General features: G+C 39.7%; 1 protein-coding gene across 1 annotated transcript in view; it reads right to left on the bottom strand.

The window, feature by feature from the left end:
* Window positions 1-19,715, bottom strand: part of MLXIPL (MLX interacting protein like) — a 146,699-nt gene that overhangs the window by 51,409 nt on the left and 75,575 nt on the right. The window contains exons 5-7 of the mRNA XM_089657360.1: window positions 18,133-18,177; window positions 14,566-14,740; window positions 13,648-13,728 (exon numbers count right to left, since the gene is read on the bottom strand). Coding sequence (XP_089513486.1) covers window positions 13,648-13,728; window positions 14,566-14,740; window positions 18,133-18,177 — 301 coding nt within the window. The remainder of the gene's footprint in view (window positions 1-13,647; window positions 13,729-14,565; window positions 14,741-18,132; window positions 18,178-19,715) is intronic.

Below are 19,715 nucleotides of genomic sequence, written 5' to 3'. Positions count from 1 at the left end.
TTTTCTGTGTTTTTCCTTTTCATTAATCATTTGACTTTACTTGCAATGTGCTTTTAAACTTGCTAAAAAGTGTGACTACAACAAGACAATCAATTCCATAGCACTGCCCTCTTCCTCTTGATACGCCATGGCCCTCTTTGAGAGTGTCTAACTATTCTTTGTGCTGGCCTAGCGCCTCCACTGTTCACCTCTCTACATAAACATTTATGTAGCTGCCAGTGGAGCAGTGAAGGGGAATACTATAGAGCAGACACTCTACCCCATCCAAAAGTTGCTTAGTGCCACTATGAACAGTGAAATTTCCCTTTCTGCTCTCTATTCTCCACTCCCTTTATGTGTTTCTACTCCTTTTTTTTCTACCAGTGCACTTCTCATAGTATTTCTGATCCCAAGGCAGTTGAAAAGTTAAATGCACATATAATCGTATGGAAAGATTTTTGAATGGTCTAGCAACAGGAACAGGGTCTCTTTTACAAAAATATAAAAACAAATTTTAAAAATGGCAAAGGATCAAATTCAATAAATTTGATAAATTTTTGTGAGCTCATGTTTTAATGTGAGCTAAAATTTTTGAAGGCAATAATGCGCAGTAAACTGTGCACGTTAGAGCTGATTCACACATGTGCAGTGCGGATTGAAGCTCAGGTTTCACAGCTACCGTGTTTCCCCGAAAATAAGACATCCCCCGAAAATAAGACCTACTTACAGGTTTCCTTCTGATGAAATATAAGGCATCCCCCCGAAAATAAGGCCCCCCTAGGCTCTGTCTTGTAATGAAAATTAATTTACCTTAAACTGGTTGCTAGGGCCGCCCCGACTGGCGTCTAGCAACCCGTGACGTCACTGCTGTGTGGAGGCGGAGCGGAGGTCGGAGTGAGCGGGAGAGAGATGCGTGTAGAAGAACAGGAGCATCAGAGCGGACGGGACGCGGCGAAGGTGGTGAGTGCTGGTCTGTCTCTGGTGACACCGCCCTCATGATGACTGAAGGTTCTCAGTCAGTGGCAGACCCTTCTCCAGCCCAGGTCCAGGCCCCAGCCAGCCCAGTGACAGTCCCCAGGCAGGCCCCAGGGGGGAAATGTCTGATAAAGGGGTGGGGGGGATGTCTGGTGAAGGTGTTCAGTGGCACAGGGGTGGGGGGAGGGGGATCACTTAAAATGACACAGGAGGATCAGAGGGGACAATCAAAATGACACAGGAGGATCAGAGGGGACAATCAAAATGACACAGGAGGATCAGAGGGGGCAATCAAAATGACACAGGAGATCAGAGGGGACAATCAAAATGACACAGGAGATCAGAGGGGACAATCAAAATGACACAGGAGGATCAAAAGGGGTTACTAAAATGGTAATTTCCTTTATTTTCATTTAACAAAAAACGTGTACTGTATTCTTCTTCATGGAAAAATAAGACATCCCCTGAAAATAAGACCTAGCGCATCTTTGGGAGCAAAAATTAATATAAGACACTGTCTTATTTTCGGGGAAACAGGGTAGTTGATCCAGCAGTTGTTAAGTGGTTCATGTATGGTTTACGTCAGGTATAGAAGTCAATAGCCTGTAATCCGCACCTGAATCTGAAGGCACTGTTCAGAAATCATACATGACTCTTTTTCAAACTGCACTGAATCTGCACCGTCAGGTGATAGGTTGCCATCTGTACAAAAAGTCCATCTGTGAAATCTCTTTCCTACTAAATATTCCACAGTGAACTGTTAATGATATTGTAACAAAGTGGAAGCAATTGAGAAATACAGAAACTCAGAATCAATAGCTAAAGACCTTCAAACTTCGCTTGGCCTTCAGATTAGCACAACAACAATGCGTAGAGTAGCTGCATCCAAGCCTTACATCACCAAATGCAATGCAAAGTGTCAGATGCAGTAGTGTAAAGCACACCGCCACTGGACTCTAGAGCACTCTGGAGTGAGGAATCACACTTCTCTGTCTGGCAATCCGATGGACATGTTTGGGTTTGGCGGTTGCCAGGAGAACGGTACTTGCCTGACTGCAGTGTGCCAAGTGTAAAGTTTGGTAGAGGGGGGATTATGGTGCGGGGTTGTTTTTCAGGGGTGGGCTTGATCCGTTAGTTCCAACAAAGGGAACCCTTAAGGTGTCAGCATATCAAGACATTTTGGACAATTTCATGCTCCCAACTTTGTGGGAACAGTTTGGGGATGGCCCCTTCTTGTTCCAACATGACTGCGCACCAGTGCACAAAGCAAGGTCCATAAAGACATGGATGAGCGAGTTTAGGGTGGAAGAACTTGACTGGCCTGCACAGGGTCCTGACCTCAACCCAATAGAACACCTTTGGGATGAATTAGAGCGGAGACTGTGAGTCAGGCCTTCTCGTCTGACATCAGTGCCTGACCCCACAAATGAATGTGCTTCTGGAAGAATGGTCAATCATTCCCATAGACACATTTCTAAACTTAGTGGACAGCATTTCCAGAAGAGTTGAAGCTGTTATAGCTGCAAAGGGTGGGCCAACTCAATATTGAACCCTACGGCCGAAGACTGGGATGCCAAGTTCATGTGTGTGTAAACACAGGAGTCCCAATACTTTGGCAATATAGTGTATATGTGAATCAGGTCTTCATGCAATGCACAATATTGTTTGAGTTATTACATGAAGTCATTTAAATACAAATCATGTCAGTACCTCAAATAAAAGTAGCCTGGAAAAAAATACCTTTGTAGTGGCTACAAGGAGCAAAATTGGGAACTAATCACTGGAGCCTCCAAGAGCTGTACTCAGTTTTCTATGGAATTCATTTAGCTATACCTGCAGAAACTGGGGTTCTCAGCCTTTATGAATGGTATATGACATCCTGAGATGCAACATGTTTTTTCACTTGACCTGTTTTATACTAAATAAAGACATAATGCCTTTATTTAGCATAAATCACTCTTCTGAGCTTGAAGCACAAAGCTCCAAATGCTCAACGTCCAGAATCCTATAGCTTTTAATTTTTCACACTTTACTGCAGTGTCCCTTGAAGCTTAAAATATTATATGAGCTTATTTTGAGCTGCAAACCTTAAGCATTTTTGTCCTCCATAGACTTCAATAGAATGCCTGAAAACCGCATTGGAAAAAATAACAAAAATGCTTGTGTCAAGTGTTTTTTCCCCTAGTAACACGCTTTCCATTGGCTAAAAGCATTTAAAAAAAAAACGCTCAAGCCTTAAACATCTGCAAAAATGTCTTTACAAACAGTAACAAAAAAACCCTGCAAAACTAACAAAGGCGTTCAGCTCAAGTGTGAATCCAGTATAAGGGAATCAATACCAAGTCTCAAAATTTACTGTGATCATTTTGTTTTTATTTTATATTTTTAAACATTCTAGCCATCTCTGGATATTTGTTGCTAATGTGCAGAAAATGAAATGAAGGGCATGTGTGTACAGGGGATGTTAAGAGGAGTCCATGGACTCACATCAGTTCACCAAACATGAAGCCTTCTCTCCTTCCTCGTCTGTTGGTGTATCAGGTAAAAAATAGCCGTATATTCACCTTTGGCTAAGTTCACCTTTGAAATATGTTCATTTAACATGTTACAGTTCCTGCCTCCTCTCCACCCAATCCTCCCTCTGTGTGACAGTGGGTGGGGGATCTTTTCCCCACACTCGGTGTCAAAATTTATAACCAGCGCGGTCATGCGGAGCCCTGCCCACACGGCAGCATCATTGATTCACAGAGTTCTGTGAATGATTGAACTATAAGTACCGTTGGACACCACAGCCGACAACTTGTAGTTCTCAATGAAGTGCTCTTCATTGGTGAGTGCTCTTCATTGATTCTTCCTGCAATTCAATAACTGCCTGACTGTACAAGAGATACAGGTAGGCAGTGTACTGAGAGACTACAGGGGTCTGGAATTGCACTTGTGATCTGATCACGGGTGCAATGCTTTAAAAGCTCCAGTGTAAAAAAATTTAAAATGCACATTTTTGACCTGCAAAAAAAGATGTGCATTTAATATTTTGTTATAATAAAAGGTGAACTTATCCTTTAAAGCAGACAGCATTTCTTCTCCAATAGCACATTCTACATTAGCATTTCCAAAATAATTGCATGAGACAAGAGGCAGAGCTTGTAAAAAACCAGGGGCGGACTGACAACCTATGGGCCCCCGGGCAATAGGGGATCATGGGGTCCCTGTGTCCTTGCCCACACTCAAAGCACACCCAAAAAAGGCTATAAAAGGTACCAGGGGCATTTCATGGGGCCCCCTACTGACCTCGGGCCCTAGGGCAGTGCCCAAGTGCTTGAATGGTCAGTCCGCCCCTGTACAAAACTGTATTCACATTCAAGGGTACCTAGAGCAGCATGAGGTATAAATATAGAGCCTTTATCATTTATACAATCACGCACATGATATGCAAATATAATATCATTCACTATCAACATTTTTACTTTCAATACATTTTTTTTAAGTATTTTTAAAATATGGGTTATAACATGAGGAATGGTGCAAAAAAAGACAGGAAACAAACCATATGTCCAAAAATAATTACTGGCTGGGTTGGAAATATTCAATCAACTCAGCTTTGTTCACAAATATTACTGCATTTTACTAATTTCATTTAAAAGTTTCAAAATACTGGCAGTCATTCAGCTTAGCTGGAGCAAAAAACATGAACACACATGAAATGCATCTAAAATATATCACCTAGATATTTTCATGTATCGGGTAAACTGAGCAAAGTTTAATCTCTGCTTCACCAGCACAGGTAAAGTTCTTAAAGTCTCAATGCCGTTTTAGAAAAGTTACAAAAACAGACAGTAGATGTACACCTCAGGGTAAAAATCTTTAGCTCATGATTTTAGTGTTAGGAAATGTATAAAGACATGCCATAACTTTAAATGACTATTAAAATGTTGACTATATATCTGTAGAATCTACAGATATATTTAACAATATACCTAAATTACATCATTTGATTAAAAAAGACAATAAAAGACTGCAGACCGCTTATTCCTCTGCCTTCATTCTTCTATGTTTCTAAGTGCAACTGAACAAAAAAACGTGTACAATTTTACACAGATGAAAAAATAATAGTCTTTAAATTATAAATCAGAAATGATCCGAAATCCATATACTATGTTGCTCTCACATAATTAAAAATGTGAAAAGCATCAATTGCCTATATATATATATATATATATATATATATATATATATATATATTATAGTATATACTGTGATGTTCAGGTCCCCTGTAATTTTCAACCCCTGCTGATCATATCTACACCCCATTAGCATGAACAGTACATTGAAATATAAGAATAAATAAAAGAAAAAGACAAGTAATGTACTTGCATCTGACACTTGGGACTGTTCTATAATAAGTAATAATAAGAAACAAATAATAATGGTCAGAAAAGAAGTGCAGATAGTATAAATGGTAGTGGTCACACACATTAATGATCTGTGGAGAAGGGCCCCCTTAGATTGGTGGTCAGTGGGAAAAGGACCCCCTTGTACTGGTGGTTATTCAGAGAAGGGCCACCTTACACTAGTAGTCATTGGGACAAGGACAACCTTACTCTGGTGTTCAGAGGGAGAAGGAACTTCTTACACTGGTGGTCAGTTGAAAGAATGCTCCTTATGTTGATAGTCCGTAAAAAGAAAGTGGCTGGCATACCAAAGGATTTACGAATGTTCGCCCACTACAATAACAGAAGATTCACTTCAATTATACAAGAATGTGAAAAGAAAGTGCATGTTTATATATTTAATCTGCAAATGGCTAGATAATTGAAGTGAATATTTACAATATTTATTGTGCGAACATTCTCAACACCTTTAGTAAGTCAGTCTCAATTTCTCTTACAGTGAAGGTCTTTGAAAAGAATGGTCCTCACATTGGTAGTTAGAATGCCCACTTACATACAGTAAATATTAGCCAAAGATAATTGGTCTCAGTGGTTACTTATCTGAGTCAGATGTTGCTCATTGCTCAGGAAACCTCTAGCTTCATCTATAGGAACCCTAGTTGAGAAATACTGGTATAGATTGAAGGCACCACTGCCCAAATAAATGGATAAATATGGCTCTATTGAGGACCAGACCTAGGTCTATTATCTGTCTCGAAGTGGACCTGACTGGGTGGCATTTAGTTTGTTAAAGCACTGTGTATAATAAACATTTGCCATGTTTTCCTTTAGAAAATACTGTGTTCATCATTTTTATTTCATCTAAATGCTGTTGATTCCCTCCATCCTCTTTCAGCCCCTTCCTTTCTATGTGCACTCATTCCAGCAGTGGCTACACACCATTGGTTAGGGCCAGTTTCATGATAGCGGCAATGGTGGAACATGTAAAAAAATACCAACAAGTGAGTAGGATTGAGTGCAGTGGATTTTCCATAGGAGTGTATTATAAATAAGTGATGAAATAAAGATAAATATTTCAAAGCTATTGCGACTGACAAATATTACAAATGACCTATCCAAACCCAAATTATTGCCAAAAAAGTGGTAATAATACAAAAAGATAAAGATACCAACAAAATTATCCAGTGAAGCTCTGAAAAATGGAATATGGTTGGGAGGTTTTTAAAGAAACAGAATTAGAAGCAAAAAAGATGAACAACAAAAAAGCAAAAGGAGTAAGATGAGAGAGCAAATTAGAGCACTGTGAGACAAGTACTTAGCCAAGGTAGACACAAAGGAGGGGATTTACTAAAACTGGAACACTCTGGTGCAGCTGTGCATGGTAGCCAATCAGTTTCTAACTTCAGTTTGTTCAATTAAGCTTTGACAATAAAATCTGGAAGCTGATTGGTTTCAATGAAAAGCTTCAGCAGATTTTACACTCTCCAGTTTTAGTAAATCTCCCCCACAGCAACTGAAGAACTTCTCTTCAGTACGGACATTTTGTCTATCTTCGGCAATGCTTCCACTATATGTATACCTGTCTTTTGTATTTATCAGAATACACTTTAGCATCTTATGCAACTGGATAAATGAGATTTTGTGTCTTCTGTAATCAAGTTTGAATCTAAGGTCTTCATAGTTAGCACTGATAAAAATTCAGTAGCACCGCCAATTTGGTAAATATCAGCACTGACATTGTGAAAACAGATTACGAATGTGACCTTGAGATTTAGTAGATATTCTATTAGACTTTCCAATATGTCGGTATGCAAACTACAGTACGCAATTACTAAAAATCCCAGCTATCAGAAAAGATGTACCCTGTGAAAAGTTAAAACAAAGCTGAACAAAAATTCACTACATTTCTAAAAAAATACTTAAAGTGTTGTTGTGAACTATGCGTAATATTAAAATCAATATAGAATTTGGAAACAAATAAATAAATCACTGTAAAAATAGCTATTCTATGAATGTTACAAAGTCAGCATACCTGTGGCCCCAAAAGCTAGATCTAGGGGCCAACTTTGAAGACCAGCCATCTATCAGCGAGATAGTTCTTTCTCCTTTATCCTCTGTGTGTGTAATGCTCTCTCTATTTTCTTCCTTCTTTTACTCTCTCCTACAGTGTCAGTGTTACACTTTCACCCATCTCATTTAGTCCTCTTACTGCAGGTGGTTCCTCCTTTTTTTTTACACTTTCAATCTGTAAAAGCGTCTGGAGTGATCAGAGCTTGTCTGCATATACCATGACACTGCTATATCAAAGATTTTAAAACATAACTGACATAACAAAGCACTAGAGCTAATTTTAAAAAAAGATATTAAAGATATTAACCTATCTGAAATGAAATGTCATTTCTCCAATGCTCTTTGTTTTAAATGTCTTTTAATTGGGAATTAAAGAAAAACAGAATGCAATCCAGTAAGACTATAGTTTTAAAGTTTTTAAATGCAATGAATTATATCTAAGTCCTACCTCTGTAAGTCAAGGAAACAGGCAGTCAACCAGAAAACACTAGATAATTCGACTTGACCTAGGCATTTGTTCTGTCATAAACTATTTCCATTAGTTTCTCATTTAAAAGAATTCATCCTCAAATTTTACAGCAGAAGCTTGTTCTGTGTTCTTATATCAGGGATTAAAAGAGTGGAAGGCTGCTGAGGCAGTGCTGGCAGTAGGGAGCAGAGTTAGCTAAAGTGGTTCTAAAGGCAGAAGGTGTTTCATCTTAACCAGTTCATCCCTTTGGATGTGATATATACGTCAAAAGAGTGAACCATTAATCACAAGCTGATAGCTTGTCAGTCACTGCTCTCTGCTCTGCCCCTGCGGTGCTCACTGGAGTGTGGGTCAGGAGAGGCTGAGACAGCTGGGGTTCAGATATCTGGGTGGATCCCAACATTATTGTTGGGATCCTTCCAGAGCCTGGTGCGGCTCTGTGATGTCAGCTGACAGCACAATTTAGCCTGCTGTAGGCTGATTCTGGGTCATAGGAGAGCACAAATAAGTGCACTCATGTGATCCAGAAGAGAAGTATGAACAAAAAACAGCTTTGGCCATACTTCTCTTTAAATACAAATTTAACCCCCTCCCCAAAAAATAATATATTGCAGCTTACCAGTCCTTAGATGTTATGGTTGGATTTGTTTCCTCCTTCAGGCTTTTTTCCCTTTATTTTCACATGTAATCCTGTGAATGACACACTTGCTATCCTAGGATGGGTATGTTCACTCATGACATCTATGGAGGGCCTCATAATTGTCTCTCTAGGACAGGAATACAAGCACATATTCCTCTCTTCATATTCAGTACATGGGGGGGCGGGTGTTACAATAGTGGGGGAAGTGGGGTTGAACACCATGCCATGCTTATTTGTCACAAATATAATAATTTGTTAACGAGACAGATTAAAATCTCCTGTCTGCTTAAGAAGCCAAGTACAATTGCACATTTTACAAAAAACAGTTCACTAAGAAAGAATGCAGAGGCATCATAAAACAAAACAAGCCCAGGATCTTCAAAGGCCTTCCAAAAAGAACCTGTTGTAATGGATCTGTTGTACAGTTTAAGAATGCACATCTGGGAGGCTGGGTTACCGCCCTATAACTGAAGTCTTGCCATATGAAAATATAGATGTACCCTTGGTAATAGGCTTTAAGGATGATACTGCTTAACAGTATAAAACACTCCAGCACAGGTAGGGGTAGTTCTGTACCGCCTTGTCTGGGGGACAAGAACAGGTAGCTGCACAAGCAGCCGTTAGCTCTCATTTTTCTATTAACAACTAGATATTGCTGCACTGTAGCAAAGATCATGTGGACTCTACTTAAAGCTGAGTTCCAGTTTCCCCCAAAAAACTTTTAATACAAGGACACCTACCTGTCCAGGGATCCAGCAATGCCTTCACCAGAACCAATCTTCAATCGGCTTTGGGTACAGGCCCTATCATCTTAGGTAAGGGAAACTGGCAATTCCCTGCTGCGCATACGCAAGCTGCTGTACGCTTTGTGAATGGTCCCACAGTCATCTAGGACCTGTGACGTGTCCCAGAAGACTGCGGGGGGAAGGAGGAGGGGCTGAACTTCCTCACAGATCACCACAGCGATTAAACCTGGAAGTGGGAGCGGGTACCTGTCAAAATCATTTACCCGCTCCCCCCAAAAAAGTGCCAAATGATGCAAACAAGCAAGCTGAACTTCCTTCCTCATTTAGGTGAAGTTCTACTTTAAGTAGGTTTCACTTTTAAACTTTATTATATATTAATGTTACTTATGTCTGTTTTGTGATACATTTTGTGGAAAATGTTTTTGTACCATTTATCTTTTCAATTTATTGAACAGTATGTAAAAATAATAAAGTTGAATTTGTGAATGTTCTAACTAGAAATGAATAAGCTCTGCTTCTTAGAAGAAGCTACTGTAGTGCAGCCTTTTTCAACCAGGGTGCTGTGGCACACTGGGGTGCCTTGGCAAAATTCCTACAAATTTCCCCAAAATTTTATTTTGCAGCATTACAACTTTGCAAACCGCATACACCAACACCTGGCGTCAACTGGTGACAACATTGGTTGGCAAGGAGGACGTCAGGCACAACATCCTTGTTTGCCCCTCCCCATCAGCTCTGTGGTCACATTAGCTGAGCAAGAAACTGAGGGAGAAGAGAAACTGGAATATTAGTCAGTACCAGTATGCAAGGGTATATTACTTTGTAAAAATCACATCTGATGTTGGGTATCCCATGTGTGTGGATGCTGCTGTGACATGTAAAACTATAAGTTTCATTTTCACATTTTGGAATAGGGTGCCTGGAGATTATTTATAATTTTAAAAGGTGCCTTGACTAAAAAAAGGTTGAGAAGCACTGCCATAGTGTTACATGCTTGTCTGGGCGTGGCAGCGATTCATTCGGACATTTTCTAAAGGCCAAATCTGCAACAGTAGACTCAGTGAGCTGTGCTTTTTTCTGTAAAAATACATGGTGCTGGCTACTGTGTATGTGTAAATGGTTAACTGCTCAGTTGATCTGCACCACTGATGGTCACCTTCAGTCTGCTGGTACTTTGATTTTTGTCTCAGGGGCTTGACATTCTCTTTGAAGAATAAGGCTAAAAGTGTATACCTAACATAGGTGAATTAGAAATTCACAGAAGACAGCTTGGATAAAATACAAAAATGCAATATAATACACTGTAGTTCTTGGGAGTAGGTATTCTTAAATGGTGTATAGGTCTCTATGATAATGCCCTATTTACTAGTGAAAAGTGTTAAAGAAGGGGAACAGGTTAGAAATTCTCTAGCTACTTGTTCAAGAACGTTTTTTTTTTTAACATACAATTGGATGCATTATTCCTCTAGGCTGACTGGCACACACAGCTGATGTGAGTGCTTTGGTGAAAAGCTTTTGGCCGGTGATACAGATCCACTGAACTTGATACAAATTTGATTAGTTGGGGAGAGGTACAGTCAGATCAGCTACAGATGACAGACTCTTAGTGGAAAAACAAGTTTGATTTTATATATGGCCATTATTTATCATCCTCCTATAAAAATAATTTGAGCAATTTTGAATTCAGCAATATTGCAGAATATATGGACAATGGATCACACCTTTATCCAAAAACCTATCAAATCTCTATCCCTATAGACATCACTGAAGAACAATGTAGACAAACTGCACTGACAGCATAAGATACAGACAAGATGGAAATATTTGAAAATTATCAGCTTAAACAGAAATGACAAAGCTCTAATGTCAATTGATTTAATAAATCTGCTATCTACCAGTTACAAGCAAGCAGTCAATGTAACATCTGATATAATTGCATCAGCTTGGCATTTTTTCTTTCATTGAAGTGGAAAAGATCCAGCAAAAAAGGGAGGGAGGCTGCAAGGGGTGTCTGGCAGGGAGGGTATTTATTTTCTTCCTCTCCTGAAAAGCTTCCACATTACAGACCCACGTGCTCCTCATATCCTCTTTCTCTAAGCCTTGTGTGGTTTCTCCAAAATGTGCAATTTCAATAGATGAAAAAAAAAATGAGTTGTCTGTTATTTCTGATGTGGTCATTGTAAGGTCATTGCTATAGTCTTAAAGTTGAACTTCGGGGAAATTAATAAACTACACTTGAAGAAGGACTTTCCACACATTGCAAGCGTTAAATGCTGTTTTTTTCCTAGGCTACCATTAAAAAGTACTTTTAGTTACCTTATTCACTTGCTCCCCTGGCAGCTAGCCCTCTCCTCTTCCCTCTGACACTCAGAGTTGTAAGGGGGAGGTTGGGGGTTCCCCTCTGTGTCCTCACAAACAATGCAGGTCTGCTGGTCCTGCATTGTACGTGATGACGTCAAAGTCTAACTGCTGGGCAATGCAGCAGAGTGAAGAGGCTTCAGGGGACCATAGAAGGAGGGGGAGTGAAGGTAAAGTAAGCAAAAGTGCTTTCTAAAGGTACCCTAGGCAAAAAAAGAGCGTTTAGCCCTTGCCGTTTAGTGGAAACTCCACTAAAAGGATGGCTTTTTCATTTTCCCAGCGTTCATTTATTTAAGTTAAGTAAGCTTCTCATCTATGGCTTAGAAAGAAAAACTGCCTAAATTGTTATTCTTAATCTCATAAATCAGTTGTGCTATGTTTAAACAGGGCATTGTTGGCCTATATAAGGTATACGTTTTTTTATGCAGTTTTTCAAATTACTGCTTTTTTAATTTATTCTACTGATTTTATCTGATGTTTTTACACTGATGGTGCTGGGTCCCACTTAAACACATCATGGATGTAGGAAGCATTTATTTTTACCTAATAGTTAAGCCATTACCAGATCAGTATGCATGAATTATGATGAATTTGGTCATGTGACCATATCCCTTAAAGGCTGCTGCTCATTTTTAAAAAACACTTCTGTATTTTGTCTGTATACTCTGCTTCAACACTGATTTTTTTTCTTGTAATTCCTTTATTAACCATATGTTGCATTATACAAACTAAGACCAAGGTATTGCATGATACAATTATGTTTGTAGGCTGATATCATATAGATCCTCAAAGGTACAAAGACAGCTCAGCAAACAAGAGCATACAAAATACAAGTTCCAATTCGGTATAAATGAAACTGAAAGGGCTCAGTGGTAGGCATCTCCACAGTTCCAAGTCCACACAAAAGAGCCAACCGTGTTGAGAATAAAGTGAAAAATACCGGGGTCAGGAGAGGTTCCCCTGTGGCCCTTCATCTCTGATTAATCTGAAATAATCTTTTCCAGAAAGTGATCATTTGGAGATGGGATCATATATTGATTGAGATATGATTGAGATCATATATTGACAGAACTATCACCTTATTTTCCTTGATCTGTTCAATCAAACTCCAGGGAGACATGAAACAATCTTTAATGAATGCAGGTATATATCAATTAAATGTATTTTTTTATTAAATGTATTTTTTAAACTAGAGTAAATGTACATTAGTTGGTTAGGAGGAAGGGTACCACTAGGAGCCAATGAAGTGTGCTGACAGGGAACATGCTGATAGTAGGGGAGAGCAGAGGTATATGCTGATTAGTCTTCTGCTGCTCTTTACTGTCCAATCATACTCTGGAAGCAGTATGTTGGCTAAGCTGTATTGCTGAACTGAAGTAAAGTGAGGTCACCAATAGATCAGTGCTGTCTGACAAGGTTGTGTACATCTCAGGATTGAATGGACATTTGGCAGGTGAAACAACTCTCATATTGTATTTCAAATGTGTATTCATCAGTTTGCCTGCTGCTCAGCCTTAAATAGTGGTGTAAACAAAACACTTTATCTATGGCGATCAATGGAATATTTGCACAGACCCACCATTGATTCATGATATTTAGAAATCATAATTGGGGCAGCACACTAGCCTAGCAGCACTAGGGTCGTCAGTTTGAATCCTAACCATTACCTGCCTGGAGTTTGCATGTTCTCTCTGTGCCTGTGTGGGTTTCCTCCAGATACTCTAATTTCCTCCAACACTCCAAAGACATGCTGGTAGGTTAACTGACTCCTGTCTAAATTGGCCCTAGTATGTGTATGTATGAATGTGAGTTAAGGAGCTTAGATTGTAAGCTCCTTGAGGGTTTTGGACCGATGTGACTGCACAATAAATTGTACGTAAAGCGCTGCGTAAATTGATGGCACTATATAAGTACCTGTAATGAATACAAAAATAACTATTATTACATCACCTTATTACACGTTCATTTTCCTCTAGCCAATAAGCTGAAGCAATAAAATACAAATGATTCATCATGTACCTGATATGTCCATAAAGTCATCCAGATTAGGCTGTAATGTTGCCAATTCTGGCTGGATTATATCTGCATTCCCAACATAATCTGTAAAAGAATTTGGCACTATGAAATAGTATTTGTTTTCTCAGGTATGCACCAGTGTAATATTGTAATCTATTTGATGTGGATACTGTATTCAATACACAAAAAGCCTGAAGAACAATGGTCCCAAAAAAAACCTTGGTCCCAGATCAAAAAAGGACACACATTTTCCAATATATATTTATATATATTTCATCATAAATGTAAAGTACGCCTGTACTGAGAAAAATAGCATGGCTGCAATTGCTATCTTCCTTCTGAAAATTAGTTTAAAATTCTCCATAGGATGGAATGGGGATTGTGGCCAGCATGTGTGTGGCTGAAGGAGAATATTCTGACAGAATACTGTGTGACACCATGGAGGCCCCAGAGCTGAGATCTCCATGGGTCAGCGACAGGGGAGTAAAAGACTGGCTGGAGAAAGGCAAGGGGTGTTTAAAACAATAAGTAAAGCCCAACTCCACCCAAAAATGTTTTTTTATTTACCTTGGGAGGAGTAAAAACCTCTGCCAAGATATTTAGCAAGCAATTTAGCTTCAAAACAATATATTAATAAATAATCTTTAAAAAAAATCAATGCGATATTACATCAGTTAATCTGAAAACATTTTAGTTATTGTGTTTGAGTTTTAGCCCAAAGAAAGGAATCCTGAAAATAACTGTCACAAACAGATAAGGCTGGTGGTGAATGTTAAATATACATTACTGCTTCCACAAAAAAACTGTTATTACACAAACAGGCAATATTAAAGAAAACACTGACCAGAAGGTCATTTGTTCAATATGTGAAAATAATAGCCTAAAAAGGTAAGAAAACTCAGTGGCAAAAGTGGCACATACCAAAATCTGGATACTGATAGGCAGATGGTTGTCCATGAGTTGTGGTGAACAAAGTGTCAGAAGTATCAGTCAAGTAGCAATCCAAAAAAAACAGCATATCATCTTCCTTCCCCCGTACTTCTTCTAGTCGGGAGCATCCAGCAAACATTTCACTACCTCTCCAGGAGGGGGCAACCTGTACAGCAAAAGATAATACTGACATCTACAGCTGTTGAGGACAATACTTGGCAGGAACAAAGCAGTGCTTCTCAACTTTATTATACATTGGGGAATTTATCAAACTGGAATCTGGAGCGGGTGTGTATTGAAACTACTCAGCTTTTAACTTACATTTTTAAAACTAAACTGAACAAGTTGAAGATAGAAGCTGATTGGTTGCCACGCACAGTTGCTCCATACTGTGTTTGCTCCAGTTTTAATCATTTCCCCAATGTATAAATCATATTGTTTTGTACTGTACTGTATATATGTATATAATTTAACATTAGTCTCTGCTGGTGTCTGTGTTGGGAACTCAGATAATTTAGAATTAGAGACCACACTTTGCGGACGTGGCAATGTGGTTTCACAAGTATTTGCATATGTAGGCAACAAAAACCTCTGTTTTTATCCTAAAATGTTGAAACAAAATTAGGATTTTTCTGCTGACTAGCTAGAGAGTGTGCTAGGGAATTTTTGTATTTTTCTGTGGATTAATATACTGTAAATTGACCCTAACAGATGACATTTTTTCTTCATTAGATTTGATGCAGATGCTAAATGGGGTCTTCAGCTGCCTTGATGGTGTCTGGGCTTCTGGTATATTGTGTGAATCTTTGGGGAAGGTGACATCTCCAAGGTAAGCCTGCCTTCAATAAACACAGATAGATCAATAAGCACTGATCTCTCTCTCTCTCTCTCTCTCTCTCTCTCTCTCTCTCGCTCTTTCTGTCTGTATATATATATATATATACATTGCCAAAATAATTAGGACACTCCTCCAAATCATTGAATTCAGGTGTTGCAATCACCATCATAGTCACAGGTGTATACAATCAAGCACCTAGGCAAGCAGACTGCTTCTACAAACATTTGTGAAAGAATGGGTCGCTCTCAGGAGTTCAGTGAATTCAAGCGTGGTATCATGATAGGTTGCCACCTGTGCAATAAGTCTGTCTGTGAAATTTCCTTGCTACTATAATATTCCACAGTCAACTGTTAGTGGTATTATAACAAAGTGGAAGCAACTGAGAACAACAGCAATTCAGCCATGAAGTGGCAGGCCACATAAAATGACAGAGCAGGGTCAGCACATGCTGAAGCGCACAGTGGGCAGATGTCGCCAAATGTCTGCAGAGTCAATAGCTAAAGACCTCCAAACTTCATGTGGCCTTCAGATTAGCACAACAACAGTGCATAGAGAGCTTCATGGAATGGGTTTCCATGGCTGAGCAGCTGCATCCAAGCCTTACATCACCAAGCAGTGGAAACGTGTTCTCTGGAGTGACCAATCACGCTCCTCTGTCTGGCAATCCGATGGACGTGTCTTGGTTTGGTGGTTGCTGGGAGAACTTGCCTGACTGCATTGCGTCAAGTGTAATGTTTGTGGAGGGGGGATTATGGTGTGGGTTTGTTTTTCAGGGGCTGGGCTTGGCCCCTTAGTTCCAGTGAAGGGAACTCTTAAGGTGTCAGCATACCAAGCCTTTTTGGACAATTTCACGCTCCCAACTTTGTGTGAACAGTTTGAGGATGGCCCCTTCATGTTCCAACATGACTGCGTACCAGTGCACAAAGCAAGGTCCATAAAGACATGGATGAGAGAGTTTGGGGTGGGCGAATTTGACTGGCCTGCACAGAGTCCTGACTTCAACCCACTAGAACACCCTTGGGATGAATTAGAGCGGAGACTGCGAGCCAGGCCTTCTAGTCCTACATCAGCGCCTGACCTCACAAATGCGCTTCTGGAAGAATGGTCAAACATTTCCATAGAATCATTCCTAAACCTTGTGGGCAGTCTTCCCAGAAGAGTTGAAGCTGTTATAGCTGCAAAAGGTGGGCCAACTCAATATTGAACCCTATGGACTAAGACTGGGATGACATTAAAGTACATGTGTTTGTAAAGGCAGGAGTCCCAATACTTTTGGCAACATAGTATATATACACACACAGTATATCCCAAGTTGGGATCAGCAGCCATTCTCAGCCAGGTCTCCATGGAATCCTAGGGTTCCTCCAGAATCTGCTAGGGGTTCCTTGAGCTGTTGTTAACTGACCTAGTATCCAATGATGAATTTAGGTCCATCCCCACTTGCCAGAGACAGTAACATGACACCAATGGACCAATGATCTTTTCTGGTTGAGGATAAGGGTGGTATTCTAACCACCACTGTAAGAAGGACATTCTTCCTGCTGACCACCTCTAGATTAAAAAGGTTGAGAAACGCTGGTTTAAAGTTATGAACCACATTTGTATGAGGTGCTGTGATGGGGCAGTATGGCTTCATATGTATAAAAAAGTATACATCAAAATCCTCTGCTTTGAAATAAACCCTGGTGAAAAACATTATTATTAAACCCGTTACTTTTAAAAAAGGCAGTAAATATTCACCTTTTCTAGTCCCTAAACTGCTGAACACTTCTTTGTTCACAAGTTCTCATCTTCTGAAATCTGTTAAAAACAGACACTTGTGAGAGTGTAGATCTCATGAGCCCCCTGCAGTTCTCAGGGGTTCTTCCCTCTGGTCTGATGTGACTACTGTATTTTACAGAGACATGAAGTCATACATTGAAGTGACACAGGATACAGTAGTGACATGATACCTAAAGGAGGATCCAGTGAGAGCTGCAAGGAAACCAGGGGATCGACACTCCTGGAAATTTCGGGTTCCCAGTAGATTTCGGTGATGAGAACTCCTAAAGTAAGTGGTATTTCTCTGTGTGGGGACCAGGAATGTTTAATATTTACTGCCTTCTTTTAAAGGTAGTTTTACTGCCTTAATTTACAGGTAACGAGGGATTTAAAACTCATTTTCTATTACAGGGATGCTATAACCTAAAGTGTTATTTTAATACTTGGAAATTTTTGTATTGTACAAATCTGTTTCTGTCATAACTATTGTCTGTTAATGTCTGCCAGTCTGTTTGTACCATTGCCTGTGAATTTGTGTACAAGTTAGTTTTTCTGTATTAGAAGGAATAACACCTATAAAGGATATCATGAATCATTGACTATCATCAGTTTATATGGTCACATGTACTATATATTTACAAATGTATAGCTTCATAGTTCAAAAAGCCCAGGAATATATTAGGTGAAACTCGCAACTTCCAGGTCATAGCCCAATAGACACTATATTCCTAATAAAGCCTTGGGTTAGTAAATGACTGCATTGGGGGAGATTTATTAAAACTGGTGCGCACAGAATCTGGTGCATAGTAGCCAATCAGCTTCTAACTTCAGCTTGTTACATTAAGCTTTGACAGTAAAACCTAGATGCTGACTGGTTACTAAGCACAGCTGCACCAGATTCTTTGTGCGCCAGTTTTAGTAAATCTCCACCATTGTGTCCTTTTTATGATATCACCTACCTTTTTCTCTTGAAATGGCTTCCCATTCTGGTGATGTTTCCTAAGCTAAAAGAAAAGGAGAAGAAAAAATTAATTATATTGAGATCATGCTAAGCATTGTGATGTCAAAAGGGGATGTGTGTTTAAAAGGGGGGCTGTGATGTGCAAAGCAAAGGGGTTACTGAGATGTATAGGGGACTAGGCCATGGATAAGGGGCCACCACCAGTCCTCCTGCATGGGGTCCAGGCTAGCAGGAGGGCCCAGGCAGCTGAGTGAATCTGATGTGGGCAGGGCGGGTGATCAGCATGGTGGGGGGCAATTATTGGAACCGATCCCCTGTATGGCTCCCTCTGCAGCAGCTGAAAGCCGGCTTCTTCTCCTCTCCCTCCCGATGGCTTTCAGCTGCTGCAGAGAGCCATACAGGGGATCAGTTCCACTCATTTACCCCCCCCCCCAAATCCATTACCCTCACCTTGCATCATATGTTTTAACCCACTACCCAGGTCCCTGTGTGCCCCCACCCCCACAGTGCTGCCTGCTTCCCTCCTCTCCTTCCCACCAGTAGTTGCAAGCACACAATAGGATCCTTCAGGATAAAGAGTTGGGGGAAGGGTCAAGTAAATATGTCACATTTACCAGCCTCTTTCTTGAATGAACACAATGAGTGTTCAGTACTGATCACTCACTGTGTTCATTCATAACTGAAGCATAGTGAACTGTTTTTTTTTTTGGGGGGGCCCTGTTGGGTTGGCTGTGTGGGGCCCCGTGGTTTCTAATAGCAGCCCTGATAGGGGGCCTGTGTAATAGCACAAACATGAGACTTGAATCTCCACTGGAAGAAAGTTATGCTGACTGGACCTTTGTGAACTTTAATCCAATATCCGAATTTAAGGCATTAGCTAGAAACAAAAGACGATCATAGAACTACACTGGCTAAATGCAATAAGGGAATGTTCTAGAAATTTCATTCAGAAAAGAGAAATGCTGTAATAAAGCAGTGAAAACTATGAAATCTTATGAAAAATTTGGAAAAAGAAGGATTGTGTCTTAATAATAACAACACGATAACTAAAAAAATGCAAAATACCATGGGAACAAATAGCTGCAAAGCTAAAAACATTGTAAAGAAATTATATACATTTAGTTTAAATCTGAACTTCAAATCAATAATAAAAACACCAACTAATGCAGTAACAATTTACAGTATTTGTGTGACTATTATAAATTCCTGAACCTAACTTCATCCTATTGTAGCCCCCTGTAGAGCAGCACTCAGACTTCGAGGGAGAATTATGAACCAAGTAAGTGCCCTGTATTCACATCCACTGACAAGCAGTATACTATCAGTAGAAGAGAGCAGAGTAATGACCTTATCAGTCTTTTGTTGCTCCTTCACAATCTAATCACAGGACAGTGAGAAAAGTCACATTACAAGGGTGGCTGCGATGTGTAATAGAGCTGTATAAATCTCAAGACTGGATGGAAAGAAACACAAATCCTTTGGCAAGTAAAGACAACTTCAATATACAACCCCAGTTCCAAAAAAGTTGGGACGCGTTATGAAATCTGCATAAAAACAGAAAGCAATTATTTACAAATCTCA

Source organism: Staurois parvus, unplaced genomic scaffold (genome assembly GCF_062004578.1).
Source record: "Staurois parvus isolate SC_StPar_1 unplaced genomic scaffold, SC_StPar_1.0 ptg000029l, whole genome shotgun sequence".
Taxonomy (NCBI): domain Eukaryota; kingdom Metazoa; phylum Chordata; class Amphibia; order Anura; family Ranidae; genus Staurois; species Staurois parvus.
Note: the sequence above shows the minus strand (reverse complement) of the source record. Positions and strands in the feature narration are given on the sequence as shown.